We start from the raw sequence: 13,516 nt of genomic DNA on the forward strand, positions 1-13,516 counted from the left end.
AAATAATAATTTTAACGACATTTATTAATAATCATGAGGATTTTACCACTGTCCCAAGTTTCCGGTGCTTTAGTCGCCCCCTAGTGGCAGCAGAGAGGTAAGAGCAAACAAAATTCACTTAGTCTGCACAAAAGAAAACAAACCAGTCACTTGATTTTAGCCAATTTATTGAGGACAAATTGTTGAGGTACACTGTGAGGTTGCACATGGGGATGGTGGAAGAGGAGTCTGAGCATCAACCACACTGAACAAGGATTAAAAAAAAAAAAAAAAAAACATTCTCAAGGTTTAAAGTCTGAAAAATAAAGGGTACCTCAAAAATAAACATATCCCACTTTCTTCCAATGAATTCATCAAAACGTATAACTAAGGAGGAAAAATTACTTTTTTTGTCTTTCCAATACATGTACAACAAACGGTATAGGCTGTCTTTGTAGCACCAGATATGAGAAATAACCTATTTTAAAAAAGTAGGCAATTATGACTGCTCAAGTGAGATCTGGCGGCTGATATTTTCTTATTCTGAAGCGTAAAAGAATCACTAAACTTGCTCTCATCCGACAAAAAAAAAAAAAAAAAAAGAAACCCGTTCAACAAATTAAGAGTGAAGGCGATGTGTATATGTGTGATGTGAAGTGTGTTGAGGTAATGATGAGATGGGCTCTATCCGTCCAAATTAACCTGAGGTACACAAACATAACAAAAGAAGCAGCAAGAATATGATAAGAGTATAAAGATACAAATAAAAGGATAAAACATGCTAATCAAGGAGATCAAACACAAGTACTTCCAGTCCCGCACCAAACTGTGTTACGTTCCCTCCAGTACATATACAACAGATAAGCAAATACAAAATTTCATTATATAGCAGCACACAAGTGAATGACAATAAGGCATCTTTGTGTAAGACTAGAAAAGAAAAGCTTCGTAGCAGCAAGAGAATGACGTATACAATCTATTTTTCTTACTTTGGAATCATTGCTTTCAAATTATAAAAACTTTTAAAAGCTTTTTTTTTGTTGTTTAAAGCACTTTTTTTTTTTCAGAAAAACACAACATTTGTAATTTTTTTTTCCACAAACATGCACAAATACAAACTACCTTTCTGCTCTAAAGTGTAATGAGGATTTCAAGCATTTCTGCTCATCAAGAAATCGGTTATTTACATAAGTGTAAAACACAAATGGCAGTTGTTGTTTTTTTTTTTTTTAAACTTCAGTTCAGAGAGAAGGCGTACATTAAAAGAACAAAACATGAACAAGAATATTTAGGACACAATATAACTCAATGAACAAACTATTGGAAGGGTGGATATGGAAAAAAAAATAATAATAATAAAATTCAAGTTCCGTGTTAAATAAAAGACTCGAGTCTACATGTGACGCGTCTTTCCTTAGTTTGTTTACTACACCGATTATCCTATGTAGCTGGGGCGTAGCTTTCAAGACAGGTGTCACCCCATGGGAATCCAGCCCAGAAAAAAAAAATAAAACTCAAATAACTTAAACCAAAAAGAAAAAAAAAAAAAAATACCCCCAAAAACCTAACTGAACTCTCCTCAACCACTATCCCCTTACCAATCTTAAGGAGTGTGTTTAAAAAGTGCATCGATATTGTTCCAAGACGCCCTCTCTACAAAATGGTAGAACTGATAACAAGAGAAACTGCAGCACGCCCCAAAACGATCGCCCCCGGACACGGAGAGATTATTCCTCTCAAGTATCGCGCGACTGCAGAAAACATCATAAAGCTTAACCTCCTCACTGTTTCGCTATCGTCCATCATCCCAGACTTTTCAACAACTTTCAACATGCTTTCCAAAACAAGCCCTCACGAAGCCCTTCGACCTGCTTCCGTTTCCTCTCAAACTTGGTAAAAAAACTTGCCGAATCTCCCTTTGCCTCTGGTAACGTGACATCAGAACATCAGACATCTGCCTGGCTGAGGATACAACCTCCTCCAAACTAACTAATAAAACACTCTTAACTCATCTAACATGTATGGGCAACACTCAAAAAAGAAAAACAGCACAACTACGACATAGCCTCGCTGCTGAATTCGTGTACATACAGCCCGGTCTGTGGAGTTAGCAGTGGAATCGTTTTCAGACAGTGGCCACTGCTCCACGCCATCTTCATGTCTTTCCTCTTGTGAGCAGGCCCAGCCCACTCCTGGCCAGCACTCTCCTGCATAAATAGTAAGCAGTGCTACAGGTGCACAGTATGATATAGAGGTGCTAGCTACAGTAGCACTCTTCTGGCTGTATATCAGCTAAATGCCATGTACTGTATTATCAGCATTTCAATCACTACTATATGGATTTTCAAATGAGAAAAACCCCATTAAAATTGTAAATTGATAACTGCTCACTAAATATGATTAACATAATTAAATGCTAGCTAAATATACATTTTTATCATATTATTTGTTTTGCTAGGTCGTATGAAAAAATATGTATATTTCATATAATTATGCTAATTTATTTTTATTTTTTCAAGTATGAAAATATATTCAGGTTTCCGCTCTAGGAACCTAAGGCACTATCAAGTTTTAAAGAATTTTCTGTTGTTTTTAAATAGCTTGTTTGGGTACATGTGGCCCGTACAAAGGGTGAAAAGTACACCTGGCCAGATGTGAACGGGGCAAAAATAAAAATAAAAATTAAGGGAGATAAAGAAAAATTAAGAAAAGTCTTAATTTTTATAAGTTCATAGATTGTCACACCATCACTCAAGGGGCGACTTGATACTGGCAGCTCATGTCCGCTCACTCCCGTCAGTTCATTTGTAGGCAGGCACGAGTGTTGTGTGAGTCAGGCGGTGGAGGGGAGTTCATAAGTTGACATCACGCACATCTGTGGGGGTGCTGGACTGGTCTTGCTGCTCCCTGGCCTTGTTGCCGGCCCTGACGCCGGTCTCCTGCCGGTACTGCTGGCCCTGCTGCAGGCTGGTGGCCAGCACACGCTCTATTTGCTCCTGGCAAGCCCTCAAACAGTCCTGGAACAAAAGAGGTCAAACATGGTTAAACATACACACTTTCATCAAACTTCAGCCAGCTTTTAATCCTCTTGAGTCCGGATTCATTTTTTTTTTTTTTTCCATTTTTTCCATTTAAAGTGTCCTTACTCATGTCCTCATCTCAGACTTTTTATTTTGTTATTCAAACTAAAAATAAAGCTGCCAGAACTAAAAAGAAAAACTGTTTATAAAGCATAAAAAGTATAGCGGCCTGCAGTATTATTTCAATTTACAGTAAAATCCCTAAAACAATAACTAAAACCCATCTCAGGATATACATTAAATACTGTGTGAAAGCCTCACATCAGCACTCTCACTTCTGCCTTCGTCTGCTCAGTCACAGACAATGGACGTACTCCAGACAGTTTAATCTGTCCACACCTATACACAAGACACTAGCGTGCAAAATGCTGGCATTTCTGCCGCATTTGACATGCAACTTGTTTAACAGCTCTGGTCACATGCATGGCATACCAGCGGGGAATTATGTGTCTTGAGGTAGGTGGTCCCGTCTGCATCATGACCAAAACAATGGGTACCAGTACACTCAAACACCAAAAGCACAAAGCAGCGAGCTACTCGGCGGGCACAGGAATCCTCTCTGACACGAGGCATGAGGATGTCTGCGTTGAAAGTGAAAGGTCAATAGAAGGAATCGGGGGTCATAAAAGAGATCTGAGGTGTGTCAGATAACAGATAAGCAGATCTGAATCTTTGGACTCCCTTCCTCCAACGCTTTTTTGGGTTTACTGCTCGGTCAATCCCATGCGGAGGTCTAGAGGAAATGGCTTTGACCTACTGCACCCTGACCTCGAGTTAGGGTGTAAAACAGAATATAGGACAGTGGGACCGGATGTTTTTGGACAACTTCTCTTATGAAATGGGATCTTCTCCCCGTCTCCGCCCCCCCTCCTCCCTTCTGCAGGTCTGTGAAGAAGATGTGGGAGGTCTGCCTCCCTGAGCCCGGCTGCAGGAATCTTAAAGAATGAGCCGAAGCTCGCAAAGAGGCCAACATTCCTTTAAAATGTACGAATAATTGGAACCCGATGGGCTGCAGACGGAGCGCCTGTTGTGACGGCGGGGTCGCGGGGCCCTTGTCACCATGGCAACGTAACCACAAGCTAAGAGGCTGTTTTCTGGGGCCTTTCTGGACTTCTACACCGAACTGTTCCTCTGTATCACACGATGCTGTGAACTGATAATCATAAATGAAGTGTCGAGAGTCTGAGTTTTACGCTGCAGTGTCTTTAAAGGCAGCATTTTACAGCTTAGCATGAGTCGGTTTTTCTGCAGCCATGACGACAACTTGGATAAGTTTCTGTTTCCTCACTGGCCTTTACTTCTTGCCTTCATTACAAACCTCCACCAGGAGGGGCACACAGCTAAAGTGGAAGCCACGCAAAGAAATTGCATGTGTCCTACCACAAGAATGTGGGCTCTGAGTTTTAAGAAGACATTCCCTCTGCCGCTGCTCTTTATAGCTGCAGTCTGGCTCCCCAGCCAAAAGCTCGCTCTCCCTCTCTCCATGAAAAGTAAATAGCTTCAGTCTGCCACTACTGAAGTCATCGCTGTTGTTTACTGAAGAGCCTTTTATGCTGCTGTCGTGAGATGCTGCAATGATTGCTATTAACAGCGCATTGTTTTGGAGCACTAAAACTATTGAGCAACTATAAATTGCCTCCGCCGTGATACTCACCACCTCGGTGTTGGTGATCTTGGCCAGCAGGTCTGTCAGGTTGTCTCGACTCAGCCTCTGGTCATTGTGGTCCAGCTGCAGGCCACAGACGGCAGCTCCCATGCTGCCAGTGGCAATCATGGAAGGAGGATTCATGGCGAGGCTGTCATCTGGCGAGGAAAGAATTAATGTGCAATTAGTCAAGCGTGAAAAAAATCACATTTTTAACTGTGACGCAAAGAGCAGCAACGCTTAAATCAGCTCAGAGGAAGCATGACAGATGCATGGAGAGGTAAAAAACATCTGAATCACGTCCAGTACGAATGCTCTACAGCAGAACCTGATTTTCCCACAGTCTGGATTTCAGCAGACGTAGCTGCACAGAGGAACCTGTGTGGTTTCCTTCATAGAGACTTCAGCTCTGATTAGAAAAGCAGAGTAGGAATCCTCCTACTCGCTGAGCAATGAGTTCCAGGCCTGACTCCCTTCGGTCCATATCCAAGTCTAAAAGAGTTAAGCGACAACAGGCCTGGATGAAGGAGGCGGAAGAGGAGGCGGTCGTGGAGAGGAAAACCAGCACAAGGACTGAGCTGTAGCTGCTTTCCCAAAAAAAAAAAAAAAAAACATCTTAGGTGATTTCAGCTATTCAACAAAGCATCTTGACAACTAGCTGTTCTTATCAGTGGTGTTAAAACTGCCAGGATGCGTCTTCAGAGCGGCTTTTCAGGTGGTGTAAAAGCTGAGGAAACCCCTCCTTCTCGAGCTTTGCGATAAAAAAAAAAAAAAAAAGTACCGTACAACGAGTCCAGGTCCAACCCAGTGCATTTTCCCCAAACAGTACAAGTGGCCTGATAGCTTTGATCAACCTCTGGAGGGCAGGCTGCCTCGCTACGCCCATCTTCTCCTCCAGGGACCAGCTGTCCATAGGAGGAGCTCCTCCAATATAAGAATAACATCTCAACTCCATATAAAACTCCAAACATTTACATTACTGCATGACCACAGCAGGCCTCCTGTTTTTTTTCCCCACTGCGGCTGCTTTGTGCTTGGATATAGGCAGCTGCTTATGAATAGCAGAGGCGACCACTGAAACACACCCAAATACAAAAAAAAAAAAAAAAGAAGTGTGACACTAAAAACTGTGCTAAACAGGGCATGAAACTAAACCCATTGAAGGAGCTTATGGTTCTAATAACTAACTCTAGTAAACAAGTGCTTATTGACCAGATTGACCACACTGAGGTCTTGAAGGAATTTCACAAAAATGACCTCCTTTGTATTATTTCCATCATTGAATTAGCTAAAAGGAGGTAGCAGATGGAAAGGCATGCCTTGTGACAGAGGAGTCATGTATATTATGTGTATTAGGGTGATTCCGCAGTAGTATCTCTGTCCAGGATATGAAAATATTAGAGGGATTCCTAGTACGGGCTACAGAACGCCATAAAAATTCACTTAAGGACAGGCCAGAGGGGACATCTGAGTTTGTGCTTTTGCAGAGTTTATTTTGGACACGAGGCCGAGCTGGAAGAAGGAAGGAAGATCACTGCCACTGACTTTTCAAAACCTGGAAGCTTCCCAGTCAACAAACAGTACAAGGGAGAGTGGTGGATGAGTTCAGCTGCACCTGAGTGTGCGTGTATCCTGGTGTATGATACTATCGTTATCATTTCCCAGTGTGTGTGTGTGGCTAATCTAAACACAGCACTGATAGGAGTTTTCCCAGGCACTTAGGAGAGAAACGTGCATGACCACTTTAAGCAGCTTTTAGCAGCTGTGAAGGGGAAAAACCCCCCACTACAGGCTGCGGAGCAACTAGAAAGTGGATAAGGCAGCCAGTAGAGACGAAAGAGGTCACATATGACTCACGGTGGGAGAATGTTTGTGTGTGTGGGAATATTCTGTTGGAAGCAGAAATAACAAGGAAGCAAACTGAGCGTGCGAGCGAGCGAGCGAACGAGGAATAGAAAGCGCATGATGTGACGATGTGCAGCTGTGTTACCTGTGGCACAGAGGGCGATGAATGTCTGCGTGTGTTTCCGGACCATCGCCAGCTTGTCTTTGGGTATGGGCAGCCTGCGTATGATGTGCTCTATAAAATCATTGGGAATGACCGAGGCCATGTTCCACTTCAACTTCCCCAGCACGACCAGTTCCCAGTCCTAAAAAACACAGAGGAGGTGATAAAAGACAAAAAAGGAAAAAATGTGTCAGTCAGTTCAAATGCTGCTTCTTAGTCAACTCAGTCAGGGGGTTAAATGGCACGCTGCCATGCCTCCATTGACCGTGAAAAAGATCACAGCACGTCCCTTTTCCCAGAGGAAATAGCTCTGTAAGAAGAGTAACATTTCTTCACTTTATCTCTCCTCGCTGTATCTTATTATCTGCGTGCCTTTCTCATTCCTCGCATCCTTTGTGTTCATATCGCCGGCATGTGACAAGCTTTGCCCTGCTTAGAGGCCTTGCCAATGAGACAGCTAGCCCCTTCCTTCCTGTCACAAGCCTCAAACAGCTACAATGAGTTTGCACTGCACAGGCAGCAGCAGCAGCACAGAGATGACTCTTCATACAGTGAACTTGTGCACAAAGGTGTACATCAGTTAATTTCCTGTGCATGCTTGTCTTCAGGACCCAGCAATTTACTAAAGTTTTAATCTTCTCCCATTTGGGTTTGTATATTTTAGATTAATAGTTGTAAAGTTTAACTAAACCGTCTTTGTGCATGTTAAGGAAAGAGCTCTGTATCTAAAATGTAATCAGAAACACAAACCGCTGCTTTTCAAAAAACGCTCACAGTCAAATATTTGCTGCAGGGTCTCTAAATATTTTCTTTGCCAACATCCTGCAGGGTATGCAAAGATCATGCAAACATTATGCAAAGACCATGCAAATGAGGTGCAAATAATTTATTCCAAAGTTCATGGATGTCATTCTTACATCACTTTGGAAATGGCGGTCGAAGATAAAGCCAGAGGCGAGCCCGGGCGAGCTATCTCTGCAACGTCTGAATGATAACGTGAATACTAGAAGCTCGCCTTCCGGCCTTAGTGACATTTAGCAACAGATTTGAGTTATAATCTTCACGAGTGCATCTACTAAAAAGTGCTGTTCACATAAAGCAACAAGCCGATGCAGGCGAGGCATGTAAGACGTTCCTCGACAATAAAAAAAAAAAAAAAGGGGGGGAAAACATTCAGTACAAAGTGTGAGAAAACTATGCAGGCATGTTTCGATTGTCTAAGAACAGTTAGCAGCTAGCCTTGAGATGAAGAAAACAGACAAACTCAACAAGCCAAAGGGAATTTAAACATAAATTCTTCACCAGAAGAAAACAACCAATAAAAATATTCCCCTGTTCACTCTGTGTTCTTCACATCTATGGTGTAGTTTAGGGCGACACATTAAACAGTGTTACGCTTGATTGCGTCTCTTAATTTCATTACACGGTCATATATGGAGGTAAAGGGATCCAAGACACTTCTAATATACATCTTTATGTTAGATGAAATGGTGCCACCATATCTAGGAGTGGTGCTTCAATTTAAGAGACTTGGTGGAACTGGTGCGAGTTTCCTTCAAACTACCAGTTTCAACGAGAAGTTTCAACTCTTAAATATTATACAGTGGGAAACTTTCTGATGTGCTGGTGGGTTTTTTTTTTTTTTTAAAGAACTAGAACTGTTAAGTTGACCTTAAATGAACGAACCTTTACTTCTGTGTAATGATTTACAGTAAAAGGAGTGTACATGAGCTCAGATTCACTGTTGAGCATGATAAACTCTTTATAAGAGGACTGTGTAATCTTTTATTTTAGTTATTCAGACTTTGATCATGTATGGGGAGAAACATAATGTTGACTGGAGCGTATGAACTCTAAGATTGAACTGTCAAAGGAATAGTTTCAACTGTAAACAACTAATAATAGATACAACTAATCACCATTTTCACACTCCGATTAACAAACAAAGATGAATTCAACTTCTCACTTCCTCTGTGGAGCAGCGCCACCCAAAAAAGCAAAACTATAGTAAAAACCAAAACCCCAATTGTCGGGAGGGACAGCCCCCCACGCCCCCTCCCTTCGCCAAAGCCTTATCTGTGATCTGAAATGTCAGCCATCATTCACCTTTGCGTGGGTTTCCTGTACATAACCTGCTCCACATATTCGCATCAGTCTATTTTAGCCCTAGAGATCAGTGATTGCGAGAGGAGCAGGGGCGGAGGTTTGCTCTCGATGCACTAACTTCCGGACAGCTGCCCTGCAACAACCCCCCCCCCCCCCCCGCCAAACTTCTCTATTCCAGCTGACGAGCCGGCAGCAACAGCAGCAACAGCAACGTGTTCATTATGAGGAAGCGCTGCGACAGCTTTCATTGGCTCTTTCTTGCCTTCTCTGTGCATCCTGTGAGGATATCCACGAATCTAGAGTCTTACGACAATGTGGACCATCAAATGGGACGAATGTTATTTCCCTCAACAGCTGCAGACAATGTGGGAGGATGTATAGATAACATGTGGGACATTTTGGTCCAAAGAAGAGGCTGGTTTAACCACAACATACAATGACTCATCTACAGTTAAACAGTGAATATTTTGATATTCGACTGACTGCATTTGTCTTATTTTAAAACAAGAAACTCTGAGATTGACTCACCTAAACATGAAACTAACACTTATGAAATGACCTGGTATGCCTGAATTAAAGGGGATTTCCTTGACAGAAGACAGAATAGAGCCTGAAAACTATTTACTTTGCAACTTCACTGAAAACTAGCAGAATTACAAACCTCTACATGTCAACTACAACTGAGCAAACGTATTTTGCTGATGAGATATTGTCAAAAGTTGGATTGCTGGGAAAGCTTATTATCTTTGGGTTCGGGGCTCTGTCAGTAGATGAGGAAATTCTAACATTTCTTTTTGAATTATTTGTGATAAACTGAGAAAAACTAAGGACTGCAGCTAAACTAAACTACTGGCTAAAGCCCTAATATGGTGGTTAAGTTGCTCTCAGTGCATTTTCTTGTCTTAAACAGGATCTGATACGCTGCATGTCAGTAACAAAGTCATTAAGACAGATCCTCCTCCTGTTTAAGACTCACAGGAGGTAAGGAGATACACCGCTTTTGAGCCTTTTATAGTTTAAAATCTTCCATATGTAAGCGATACACAGCCTACTTCAAGACATCCATATCCTATACTGCATAACTGGCACTAGATGGCATCACACGCCCCCTAAGTCCACATGGATCCAAAGAAAGGATGTGGCTGTGTTGAGCACAGCTCCACTTACAAAGAAAATGGGATACTTCCTGTGAAACCAATTCATCCATTAGCATTATAAAATCATCCGAAAAATGTGACACTTTTATGCTCCCATGAATGAATGGGACTTTTCAAAATTCCAGTTCTTACCAGCAGTTCCCGTGGTGTGATGGAGTTATCTGTGTACATGCAAAGTTTCTCTGCAGATAGCGGCCTGCAGTCCTTTAATTTAGAGGCCAGGAACATGCACACGGCTCCCAGGAGCTGCAAAAAACTTTTTCTCGTGGGCATAACTGCTAAAAATCTGTCCAAATAATTAATAGCTAATGGGAAGACTTCTTCGTTACACTTCTCCGATTCACACACCTGGAAAGAGACAGAAATGTAACAAGAAAGACACTAATTAGTTTATTGTGTAAAATATATATTTATAAAGAAGTTCAGTCCAAGTAAAGCAGTCAAGATGAGAGTGGTTTTTGAAGACTGGGTTGTAGTTTTTCACTGTGGTCTTCAGGTTAAAAGGTTAAGTCTTTAATTTCCATCTCTCTTTTCTCAGTGAAAGGCTGCAAAGTCAGGGCAAGGCAGAAACAAATTAGTTCAATAGGAAGTCGTTCAGCAAACCCCCCTCGCCATTCAACTCCTCTTCCTTGTTGGGGCTCGCCTCATTTTTTTTTTTTTTTAAATATTTAAAAAAATTAAAAATAAACCATTTAGGTGCTTTACAAAGCGTGCAAAATGTCCACACGTTTTGTTAAAACAGTTTCCGACAGTTTTTTTTAAAAAAAGTTCCCCAACATCGATTGGTTTTTGTCTTCAAAAATGAAAGTGGCTTTTGCATACACGCTGCCTTGCCTTGCCCTGAGCCTGAGTCACTTTTAAAAAATTAATAATAATTATTCTGAATGGAAAATATCGAGGTTTCGATCATGTAAATTAAGAGTAGGTTCCCGGCTATCGCCTGAGTTAGCTAATTGGCAAAAAGTGCAAAGATTGTCGGAGTTAACCGATGTAAATATCTAGCTAGGCTATTTCTTTGAAGCTCAATTTTCTTCGTGGTGGAATTTCCGACTCTCCCACGCCTTTGGTGAGTCATTCTCATTCAATTGTTAAACAGGTTAACATCCACGACACTCTCTGTGACCTAAAAAGCTCAACATATGCGCAAAAAATTAGCTTTAAGGTGTTTGTAAACATGCAAAAAAAAAAACTCGCATTAGCTACAGCGGTCATGTTAGCTCAACAATGCACAAAATGCTCACAAACCTCGTGCATCCAGCCTGCAACCATTCGTCTCATATAAGGCTGAATATCCTTCTGGACCCGCTGGAAATATGAACATTGAGGTAAAAATCTGTCCTCAATTGTTAATAAACTTTGCAACACTCTGTCATCATAGAGGATGTTTGGGTCAGGCTGGGCTTTCACGGCTATGTCCGACTCCAGGCAATAAAGCTCCATGACTCGGGCCCCGGCTTCCCCTGGCGTTTTTTTTTTGTTGTTGTTGTTGTATTTGTTACTAAATAATACAAAAAAAAATAAAATTAATAAATATTGTCACAATGTTTTCGACTGCGGACTGGAGGAGGAGAAGCGGCCGGGACGAAGCATGAGGTTGAGACTGCTGGGCTTGCTCCAGTCCTGCTGCCTCTCCGTTTGCCTTCTTCCTCTGTGGTGCCGTAAATCGTCCGCAGCGAGGTGCACAACATCCGGTTCAACCTTCAAAATAAAAGTCCGGCCGTTTGCTTGACTTCCGGTTTCCCTTCCCTTACAGTACAATATAAATATTCACTCACTTGCCAAAATATTAGGTACACTTGTGAAAACAAAACAGCACTAAATCTCCTATTCATGCCTGCTATAATGTTCAGTTTCAGATGAAACAGCATTTCGATCATTTTGGAGGATTTATTTTATTGTGCTCATAATCTGGATTGAATTAAACAGAAAATATTTTTCTGTTAGCCTAGCCCACTGACTAAAACGGGATTGTCTAAATAATAGAAACATGTGTCGGTTAACACAATACAATCCAATAGTCTCCAAAATGAAAACAGCTCTCTCGGTTCTTTTAAACAAATGTCGAATGCCATAACCTCCATTAGTGCAGGACTGTTGTATTAGAAAGCATTTGTTTTCACTTTTAACAAAACAACGCCGTCTAAAAATAAATGAAAAGGCGTCAGCTAAAGTTAGAATACAATAATCCCAAATTAAGTATAATAGAATAAAGTAAACAATCGCGTGTACACTTAATAAAATAAGAAATAAGTGGGGTTTAATAATGGCTGCTGATAGAAATGCTGCAGAGCTAGAGCTATAATGCTAATCAAGAAAATATCAACAAACTTCAGGTGACATACGATGTGTATTCAGTCAGTGTGTGCAGGTGTGTAAATAGAACAGCTGTATATAAAATACAGACCTCTTGAGTGCCAGGTATTCAGCATAACTTACCTAGAACAGCAAATGCAAAGCTTTTCATGTTGTTAAATCACTAAACACATCTGCGACACGTTGGAGAAACATTACTATTAACTTGGCCGAAGGCACCGTTAGAGCAGATATCAACAGGATTGCTGTTGTATAGAAAAATGGAAGAATGCCACATCTCCAAGGTACAAATCATAGACCGTTTACATTATTATATGCAGTTTATGGTATAAATCAGCACTGTCTGCTATTACGCCTGCAGATCTCCAACCCAGCTGGCCCAACATATTTGAGGACCTTGCAATAAATAAGGCTACTGACAGAAAAAAATCCTTCAAAAGGTTAACAAGCTGCAGCTATTAGCAAAGTGAACAGAACATGCAGTTGTTAAGTCCCCTGCTGTCAGATTAGCATGTTTCTGATGGAAAGCAATAAACGTGTCAGTGAATTTCTTGCAGATGCAAAAGTGCATGAGGTCAGTTCCACATTAAATTAAATATGTTTTCTTAGCTGACTGCTATCATTTAAGACGTCTTTAAAGAAGGAAGATTAACCCGCAAGACAGAAAGTAGTAAATATAGTAAGTGCAGATGCCAGACAAACCACAAAACAGTCATTAATAAGACGAGGAGATAATGTTTGACTTTAGCAGGGATGTTAGCAGGATAAGCAGGTGGCTGTTAGCCAGTCACCTACTGCTCATAGCTGTAGTGTCCAAATATAAACTGCTAAAGTGAAGGCATCGATATTTTTTTTAAGGGAGTCTCAGCTGCTATATGTTTCTAAATAATGTCTGTAACTTTGGGCTGAAATATTTCAATGATCACTGGATGGATGCATATAAATCTGAAAAAACATTCACTCTCTAACTTGTCTTCCAGTGCAACCATGCAGTCTGAGTGAAATGTCTCAACGGGCAGTGGAAGGATTGCAGTGAAACATGGTGCAAACTGTGCATCGTGTTCTGCTAGACTCGATAATCGGGCCGTAATTCAATTTGTCCGACACTTTCAAGCTAGTTGCATTCCGATCAGCTTTGGCCTCGTTTTGTGTTTAGTGCCAATTAGCATCTGAGCACATTTAAATGAGACGATTAACATAAACCTTATACCTGCTAAAGAGCAGCACA

At 41.2% G+C, this 13,516-nt stretch overlaps 1 protein-coding gene across 1 annotated transcript; it reads right to left on the reverse strand.

Moving 5' to 3' along the window:
• Positions 1–156: 156 nt before the first annotated feature.
• Positions 157–13,107, reverse strand: LOC311508792 (G1/S-specific cyclin-D2-like). Its single transcript, XM_084573765.1, has 5 exons — positions 11,221–13,107; positions 10,108–10,323; positions 6,695–6,854; positions 4,714–4,862; positions 157–2,996 (listed from the first exon to the last, which is right to left on the reverse strand). The coding sequence occupies exons 1-5, from the start codon at positions 11,413–11,415 to the stop codon at positions 2,832–2,834; spliced, it is 885 nt and encodes a 294-aa protein (XP_084429891.1). The 5' UTR covers positions 11,416–13,107; the 3' UTR covers positions 157–2,831.
• Positions 13,108–13,516: the final 409 nt, after the last annotated feature.

Source organism: Chelon labrosus (genome assembly GCF_963514085.1).
Source record: "Chelon labrosus genome assembly, chromosome: 23".
NCBI lineage: Eukaryota > Metazoa > Chordata > Actinopteri > Mugiliformes > Mugilidae > Chelon > Chelon labrosus.

What these genes read in the sequence shown, in the direction of transcription:
- LOC311508792 (XM_084573765.1), bottom strand. Translation starts at nt 11,415, where the DNA reads ATGGAGCTTTATTGCCTGGAGTCGGACATAGCCGTGAAAGCCCAGCCT. An exon ending in CATCGCCCTCTGTGCCACAG is followed by an intron (nt 4,863 to 6,694) that starts GTAACACAGCTG and finishes TTTCCTCGCCAG; the next exon opens with ATGACAGCCTCGCCATGAAT. An exon ending in AGATCACCAACACCGAGGTG is followed by an intron (nt 2,997 to 4,713) that starts GTGAGTATCACG and finishes CTTTTGTTCCAG; the next exon opens with GACTGTTTGAGGGCTTGCCA.